We start from the raw sequence: 9,346 nt of genomic DNA, 5'->3' as shown, positions 1-9,346 counted from the left end.
TTGTCTCATTTTTGTGTGTTTTTGTATGAAGTTTGAAGATGTTAGCTTGGTCTAGATTATTCCAGAATAACATTGGTATCATTTTTTTCATTTCATTTATATGTATTTCTTTTTTAAAGATTTTTGATACTCACACCCTCAAGCAGACTCTTATGTGAAAGACTCGTCCAGCAGACCATCCAGTGACATCCAGCAACTTTCTACGGCAGCGCTGTTACAGACATCTTTGTAAGACGCCCTTTAGCATCACTTTCACAGCAGCTGAGCCTTTGTTTTGCAACCTGCAGATTTAGCTGAAGCTCCTTTTGCAGAAAGACTTCAGCACACGGCGCTAAAGAAGGCAAGCCTCAGTTGTGCGTGTCTGTTTAACGATGCAGTGCAGGACACAGCAAAGTGACTCAAGACATGTCAGACAAATTCAGAGCATTTTTCTCTGAATTTATACAAAGCTTAGAAGCTCTTTTGCTTTTGAGTTTCACTAATCTTGGAGACAAATGAAAATAAAATCACTTTTGCGACTTTAATCTGTGGATAAAACACACAAGTATCCTGTTTTAATTAAATTATAATTTAAAATGATCATGTGTGTGAGAACTAACCTGAGTATTTTGGCAGATTTTGTGTTATTACTGACCACCATGACTAACACTATGAAACTAGCTGAAGTGCACTTTTTTAACCATGAGCAGGTTTCCATGTTCAGCGATGGCAGTCTGTAAACAGTCCGTCCTCCTATGGGGCCACATGGCATTTATTTTTAGAGCACCACCAGGACCTCAGTGTCTGTCAGCAGGCAGCATAGAAAGCCATAGCTGCATGCCTGCCTGGTGTATGTTACCCACCCCAAAATTACTCATTAGTTACAGCACAGGTGGCAGAATCTCATCTGCAACTATCAGTTAAACAGCGTCTTCTTCACACTACACACAGATCTCATATTTGACTTACACCGCAGAGCTATGAACATTCATCAAATTATGCCTCACATTCATTTGAGGTAAGGCAGTGGCCTGCTACATTTTTAATTCAGCATAATTATTTCTGACACGTGTCCTGGCAGAAAAATAAAGGATTTTTTTCACTCGAGTTTAATGCCTGGTCTTGTGGTGAAGGCCTTAAAGCAACATGTAGGCGTTTAGGCTTGGAAGTAACACGTTTAGTCGATCATAATTAATAAAGTGTGACTGATATTTATTGGAGACTGTGATGAACTTTAGGAACGCTTCTAAATATGATGTGCCCCTAAAGTTTTATGTAAACAAAAGGCGATCGTGGCTTGAGAGTTGGGAGTTCGCCTTGTAATCGGAAGGTTGCCGGTTCGAGCCCCGACTCCAACAGTCTCGGTCGTTGTGTCCTCGGGCAAGACACTTCACCGTTGCCTACTGGTGGTGGTCAGAGGGCCCGGTGGCGCCAGTGTCCGGCAGCCTCGCCTCTGTCTGTGCGCCCCAGGGCGGCTGTGGCTACAATGTAGCTGCCATCACCTGTGTGTGAATGGGTGTGTGAATGGGTGGATGACAGGTTGTGTAAAGCGCTTTGGGGTCCTTAGGGACTAGTAAAGCGCTATACAGGCCATTTACCATCTTTTATGTACAGGCTATCAGAAACGCACGCTTGTGAAACATTTTTTGTATTGAATGATTGCGTAATGAACATCTTTTAGGCCTTTGTTGGTGATGTTTTGATCTTTTATGGGTTAACAGTGCTTTAAAGTCGGAGACCATCAGCTCCACGTTTAACGCAGCGTTTCCCCTTTAAATCCCAGCAGCTGAGCTCAGCCAGGAAGTGGCGCAGTGAGCTGGAGCAGCAGACGTCTTCATCATCACAGTCACGTTTGTTTACGTTCATGCTTCTTATCTGATCCCAGGTCGCTTGGGTTTCTCTATTTCTGGGGACCCAGTGTCGCTCTGCAGCCGCAGCACCAACCTTCAGCTTGACGCTGTGACCATTTTGGGAGCATGGCCGACGGTCCAGAGGCTGATGTTGACGACCCACCCAGCATCAATTTCCCCCCGCTCATCACCGTGTCCGATCTACCCAGCGCTACAGCTGCAGGTAACTATGGCTGCGAGAACCGTAAGCGATGATGATTGATCATCGCAAGCACCCACAGGCTGTCCTGCAACTGTGCCCCGTTTGCAGGAGGACGGCCAATATGCGTGACATATTACAGATGTGGTGGTGTTGGGAGGAGGAGGAAGAAGGGGACGGTCTGTAGCCTAATAAGGTGTGGCCAATGGATTCAGGAAGCGTTCACATCTCCAGTGCTGCAGTATAGCTGTGACACTTCATCTGTTTTTCTGTCTAGTCACACAAGTAATAGAGTTGTAATGGATTGATTTGACCTGAAGGCTCAGGCAGAAGAGCTCACGGTAATAGAAACATCTGCAGAACATAGCCTAGTGTAACGTGGATCCTTTTAATGTGTATTTCAGGAGCTGTTTTACTGTGTACATCTCCATCTGTGGGAGTTCTCTGAGCACAGCATGGAGCAGACATGAGAAAATGTCACTACACCACTGCTGCTCATCTGCAGCCACCTTATGTGTATTTTGTCTTATGTGTATTTGAGCTGAGATATCATTTACACTTGATAATATGCAGAATAGTTTCAAAATATCATTTTGTATGGTAACAAATCGCTCTGCAAGACCAGACAAAACCAACTTTTCATTTCTGTTATTCTCCCTGAAATGCTGTGTTTGGCAGGTCGTAACCTGAAGGAATGGCTGCAGGAGCAGTTCTGCGACAAACCCCTGGAACAGGATGACATGCGCCTCCACAACGCGGCCTATGTCGGAGATCTGGACACCCTGAGGAACCTGCTGCAGGAAGACGGTTTCAGACGGTGAGGCCGAGCAGTAATAAGTGTATTTGGCTCTCTAGTTAGCAAAGTTAACACATGCTTTACTTGGTAAATGATAAAGCAAAACATCAATACAAATGAAAATGACAAGGTACCAAAACATTGCAGGCAGAGAGACAGCAGAATCTGAGAGAGACTATAGATTTATTTTGTATAAAGATTACAGAATAGTATATTTGTTATTGTCTCTTACAGCAGAACTGTCTTTTCCCCCCAAACAAGTCCAAAGATAACCTTATTCCAAATAATTTTCATAGGAGTAAACACAGACCAAAAGCAGGCTGCTGTTACCATCATCTTACAGCAGGTTGGGTGTCTTCCAATACCCATAGCATTATATTGCATACAGCTAGAGGATCATAGTTTAATGCCAATGAAATGTCAAAGCAATATACTACAAATGTAGTGCATGTAACAGAATTTAAATTTGATGTAGTAAAAGTAAAAACATGCAGTTTACAACTCTGATATCTGTGGAAACCTTGTGGAGGGAAGCAGCCCTGCAGCACTACGGGAGGACTAAAAATACACAGAGAACCTTTCAGTGGCTCAGTCCAGTAACCACCAAAGCATTGTAATGCAAAATGCTTTGCTGTTGTTAGCTTCAGTGCTTCCTCCTATTGATGCAGAATCAGAGCCTGGATTTACCAACTGGAGAACATACAGAGCCATCTCATAGTCATGAGCATGCATGCAATGAGGGAAATAACAATTTGATCCTCTAGTGAACATTTAAATTTGCTCGCTTACAAAGAAATAAACAGTCTCTAATTGTAATGGTAGTTTCATTTTAATGGAGAGAGACAGAATATCAACTAAAAATCCATAAAAATCATAAAGTATTTTCATGTCATTGAGTGAAATAAGTATTTGATCCCCAAGCAAAACACGAGTTGGTACTGAGTGGCAAGTACAGCAGTAAGACGTCTCTTGTAGTTGGTCACCAGGTTTGCACACATCTCTTCTCTTCACAGAAACTCTGTAAATGCTTTATGTTTCAACTTAAATCTTCAGCTCCCTCCACAGATTTTCTGTAGGACTGACATCTGGAGACTGGCCATAATGTACTTCTTCTTCAGTCACTCTTTTGTAACCTTTGTGGAATGTTTTGTGTCATTGTCATGCTAGAAGACCCATCCAAGTCCCATCTTCAGTGTTCTTGCTGAGGGAAGGAGGTTCTCATCCAAGATTTTACAGTACATGGCCTCATCCACTGGACCCTTCAATGCAGTGAAGTTATCCTATACTCTCAGCAGAGAAACAGCCCCAAAGCATAATGTTTCCACCTCTGTGCTTGGATGTGTGGATGGTGTTCTTTGGGTCATACTCAGTATTTCTCTTCACTGGCAAACCCAAAGTGCTTTCCTCAGAGGGGAGAGCTTGCAGATGCTGTGAGATTTCTGTCCATTATGGTGTAGTGTGTTCCCAGTGTAGGTCACAACTGCCTTCAGACCATTAACATGCTCCTCTCATGCAGTTTTGGGCTGATCCACCACTTTTCTCATGATCATCCTTGGAGCTCCAGACCGAGGGCAACTGATGGTCATTCAGTTTCTGAATAATCGCACCCACAGGCCTACGATCTTACCCCTGATGACCTTTGACATCTTTTGGAGAGGTTGAAATGGAAGAAACTGATTGTATGCTCATGTGTGCTTTATGCATATAAGAAGCTGAGATCAGGAGTTTCTGTTATTGACTGAATGATTGTAATCTGTAGGAGCCAGAATGCTGGCTGGTTTGTAGGGGATGAAATACTTATTTCACTCAATGACATGCAAATGAAATTATAACTTGTATGTATTTTTTTTCTGTATTTTTTGGTTGATGTACCATAAAATTAGAGACTGTTTTTTTTCTTTGTAAATGCGCTTAAATTGGAAACGTATTACCCTGGACCTCTCCTTTCTCTGTTTTGGTGTTAGGCGTATCAATGAGAAGTCTGTGTGGTGTTGTGGCTGTTTGCCCTGCACCCCTCTGAGGATTGCAGCCACAGCGGGACACGCAGCATGCGTGGCCTATCTGATCGCTCAGGGAGCCGAGGTGGACCTAGTTGATGTCAAAGGCCAAACAGCTCTGTATGTAGCTGTGGTTAATGGTCACCTGGACTGTGTACGGATTCTTCTTGAAGCTGGAGCCGATCCCAATGGTAGCCGCCACCACCGCAGTACCCCGCTGTACCATGCTGCACGAGTGGGGAGGCTGGACATACTGCAGGAGCTCATCAGGTGAGCCTTGGGAAGGATCAAACTAAAGTCTAGATGGACAGAACTGTTTTATATATAGGTTAAATGTTTAAATACGTAAAGAAAATTGGCACTAAAATAGTTTTTATCTTCCATTACGCCACTGAAAACTGGTGGGAGTCGGTTCCAGTTATTACAGTTTCTTTTCATATGGTTTAATCTTTGCACATGAGATTATCTGTGCTTTGCATTTTTAATCCACTACTTTCTTTGTGGTGCAATCATTTCCAATAGCTGTTTTGTAACTTCCTGACTTTAAAAAACATTTTCTGTCACCTTTCCCAGAAAGCAAAAAGACAAACATAAGACCGAAAAACCAACATAAAAACCCCACCAACCATTAAATTCAGAAGCATTTCCCCAGCTGCAGTTTTTAGATCAATTCTGGAAGTCCCATTATGACCCCTGGCACCGTAGCACTACGATTTCACAACAGACCTGAAACTTGCACTTTGAATCTGACCCAACTTTCTGTGGAGGAAAATTTTCAGCAGTTAGAGTCCAGAGTTTTCTGACGTGCAGCAGACCAGGTAACGATGTTCTGACGCTGAATTCCTTTATACAACAAATGGATTTGTTGTAAAGAGGAAAGCTTCTCAATTTATATTTTTCCACAGTAATAAATATCTCTGTATTCTTTCCTTTAGTTTGCATCAAGGATTTATGAAAGAAAATTTAGTCTATGGTTAAATTTTTTCTAGGTTCAATGCTGATGTTGACATGGACCACCAGCTGGGTCCGCGGCTCCTGTTAAGCGCTCGAACCCTCAACACTCTAGTGGTCTGCCCTCTTTACATAAGCGCAGCCTACCACCACCTTCACTGTTTCCGGCTGCTGCTCCAGGCCGGCGCTCAGCCCGACTTCAATTACACAGGTCCTGTCTGCCATGAGGCTTTGACACGAGGTTTGGCTTCCTGCCTGCTGGATGCAGTCCTGCGACACGGATGTGAAGTGGCCTTCATCCACCTGCTGCTGGACCACGGAGCGAACCCAGCCCTCGTGCCCTGGGATGATTCGGATTTGGAGGCTCCAAATCGAAGGAAAGTTGATCCAGAGGCACTCAGTGTCTTCTTGGAAGGAAAAAGTAAGTAACAAAAAACGATGCTGTTGCTTTATACAAAGCTCCGGCACGGAGCTTTTTTTGGTGCACCTCCTCACAACACCAGAATATTTTTTAGTTAATAAGTTGTGAGTTTTTGCAGAGCTTCGTAAAATTGTCTCTCAAAATTGTGGATTTAATGTAGAATCAATAAAACCGGTGTCATATGTTTACATTTCGTATTGCTGGTTCAGATTGTTCATACTGAACAAAAATGAAGTTCATTAACTGATTTCTGATTAATACTGATTAAATGACCAATAGAGCGTTCTGAGAGATATGAAGTAAAAGCATGAATAATAGTCAGAGGCTCACTCAGATTCAATATCGATTGGATTCTTGCAGTAAACAGGTTTGATGTCAGTGGATTTTACTGGGAGGTAAAGCAATGTGTCATTAGCATAGCAGTGCATCAAAATATAATTTCTCTGCATAATGTGGTCAAGTGATAAAGAGGAGAGCTGTGGTTACCAATGGAAACAAAAACAAATTCCAGTTGATGGGAAAAAAGTCTTATCGGGTGTAGTAAAAGTGAAAACAAGGAAGTAGTTTCAGACACCATTAGTTTGTGAATGAAGGCTTTTGAGGCTTTACGATGAAGCATCATTAATGTCATTAGCAACACGTATGTACTTCTTTCTGTAAAGACCTGAGTTGGCAGATTACTGCTTTTAGTTTAAGGATTTCATCTCATATATGTTTAGAATAAGCATTTTTCCTCGTGTTAAAGCTTAGCTGCTTTTACATGAAACAGGGACCTTGTAATGCATGTTTCTGGACATTTGTTGATGCTGAGGAGCTGATATAAAGAAGCCCATAAAGTACAATGAAAAAGGTCATTAAAAGCCACACTTTTATGTTTCTACTTATACAAAAGCATGAAAGCATATGCAGTTGTTCAGCTGCATCTATTTTTTCTTCTCCCAGGAAACCCTCGTAGGCTGACACATTTGTGTCGCATCAGGATCCGCAGAACGATGGGCAAAAATCGTCTAAACCACATATCTTCTTTACCGCTTCCAGAACCTATCAAGATTTTCTTGCTTCACCAAAACTGACCATCATCCACCTACTGGTCTTGTTAAATGTTCATTTAACCCAGTCTTTAAAAGAAACCTCAGTCAGTCCCAAAGACACACTACTGCATAAACACTGTAAACCCAGATTGCTAATTGCTTATTATTTTTTATTAAGAAATAGTTATTAATAATATTTTCCAAATAATATTTGTTTGGAAATCATCATTTATGTAAAAAAAAAAAAACTTCCTCGCCGTGTAAAATGCTTCTTATCCTATCAGAGAAGCCATAGTTATGTATTGACTTGTGGAAACTGTGTGTGTATTCTAAATGTTTGCCTTGTGACCTCCCAGATCACCAGGACGAGTCCTGCTAATACTTCAAGTAGCACTTTTTAGCTCAACGACCAGAGCGAGAATCTCATTTGAAGCAACGACTTAAACAAGCCATGTTATAAATACCCCATCCACGGGCAGAGAAGAATATTGTCCAGATGCAGCTCCTTGAATTGTTTGGTTGTTGTTTTATGTAAACCAGGCAGAATGACGGCAAAAATGTGCAAAAAAATCCACACGCTAGATCCTCTTTGTTAGCCACGTGCCTTAACTTTGAGTTTGGGAAAAGTGGCTTCAAAGATTGATCAGACCAGAGTTAGTTACGGTAATCCAAATTAATCGAGTGTGATGTTCCCGGATGAGCAATTTAAGGACCTTGATTGTAAAGTTTACATTTTGTGACGTACATGTCAGCATCAAAATAAAAATTAAAAAAAGCCTTTTTTTCAGGGGGCATTTAGATTGTTTCAATAAATGTAATGAAACTCCTTTTCTGTGACATTGACAATCTGTCAACTAGTGAATGAAATCTATTTGTGATAAACAGAATAAGTTTGTATTCATTAGATGCCATCTCTGGGAGTCTACTGCACCTACTGTGTACTGTGCATGTCTGTTGCACAGCCTATCTTGTCCTCAAACATTGACATTTAAATGTTGACCATGTTGAGACAGTTGTGCTTTATATATTTCATCTCTATTTGAATGAGTAAATGTATGTAATTGTATAATATCTCTTGTGTTTTGTGTTCATTTTTTGTGAGTGAGGGGAGGTGGGTGAGTGGGTCAGTCTTCCAAAGTAGGATCCCTCTGCGTGGTCTTTGTTCTGTTAGCTATCTTCCTTGAACATAGCTAATTAGAGATAATTATCTCTCTCCTCCTTTCCTCGCAGTCTCGTCCAAGATCTCTTTGTAGTCCAAAATATCATGTCTCAATCTTTTTCAGCCTAGGGAACCCTCATAGTCCTAGCTCTGAGAGCATGCATCCACTGTTAGTTTCAATGATTGGTTTGCTCCAAAATTGAGTTTTTAGTCTTATGTTTCATCTCTCATGACTGTAGCCTTGCTGTTTCTCATTGTTGTTTTTCAGCTTGTGATATTTATAGATGCGTAATTTTTAAAACAAGAATGACGATGTCTCAATGGGTTCATGTATTACTGATGTGAGGCCGATGAATGAACCAGGATATCCACGATGGCTGAGAAAACCGCATTTTGGTGAAAACATAAGAGGCCCAGTGGAAAATGCACAGCCTGGGAAACCCTGAATAAAAGCAGCAGGGAGCTCAACAGCAGAGGGGAGATGAGGGCTATCAATCCAGCAGTTCTGGCAAAGACCTGGGATAGCTTTTGAAAAAATAACTCTCGGGCGGTAAATAAAGACTTCCTGCCAACATGTTTCTTCACAGTGTGTCTGTTTTGTAAGGACAAAAGGACCAAAACTGGATAAAATCAAATTTAAATGATAGAAATCTGAGTGAACATCAGTGTTAGAGAGATAAATAACAGAAAGTAAGACTATGTCCAGTTAGAGATGCCAGTGTGTAAGTGAATGGATTTAACAGGTCTTCATGCATGCCCGTGCACAACAACTGTTGCCATGATGTCTCTAGATGGCACTGTCTTCCTTTCAAGCATGGCAGAAATCTCAGCATCTCTCCTATCTTCTTATTTCACCCTCTCTTTCTCATATCTGCTTTTGTGTTTGCCATTCTTTCTTTCTTTTTTTAAACCACCTCTCGTCTTTCCGTCCATCGCTTGTCTCCCAGCCGAGGTCAGTGTAGA

The 9,346-nt window shown here is 41.6% G+C and overlaps 1 protein-coding gene across 1 annotated transcript; it reads left to right on the top strand.

The window, feature by feature from the left end:
• The first annotated feature begins 1,699 nt into the window (after nucleotides 1–1,699).
• Nucleotides 1,700–8,295, top strand: asb1 (ankyrin repeat and SOCS box containing 1). The gene is made up of 5 exons (XM_085249964.1): nucleotides 1,700–2,052; nucleotides 2,707–2,845; nucleotides 4,789–5,091; nucleotides 5,811–6,193; nucleotides 7,136–8,295. The coding sequence occupies exons 1-5, from the start codon at nucleotides 1,956–1,958 to the stop codon at nucleotides 7,264–7,266; spliced, it is 1,053 nt and encodes a 350-aa protein (XP_085106090.1). The 5' UTR covers nucleotides 1,700–1,955; the 3' UTR covers nucleotides 7,267–8,295.
• The last annotated feature ends 1,051 nt before the right edge of the window (nucleotides 8,296–9,346 follow it).

Source organism: Mchenga conophoros, linkage group LG16 (genome assembly GCF_057382185.1).
Source record: "Mchenga conophoros isolate Kocher_MC1m ecotype Shallow Benthic linkage group LG16, M_conophoros_male_GT1.1, whole genome shotgun sequence".
Taxonomy (NCBI): domain Eukaryota; kingdom Metazoa; phylum Chordata; class Actinopteri; order Cichliformes; family Cichlidae; genus Mchenga; species Mchenga conophoros.
Note: the sequence above shows the minus strand (reverse complement) of the source record. Positions and strands in the feature narration are given on the sequence as shown.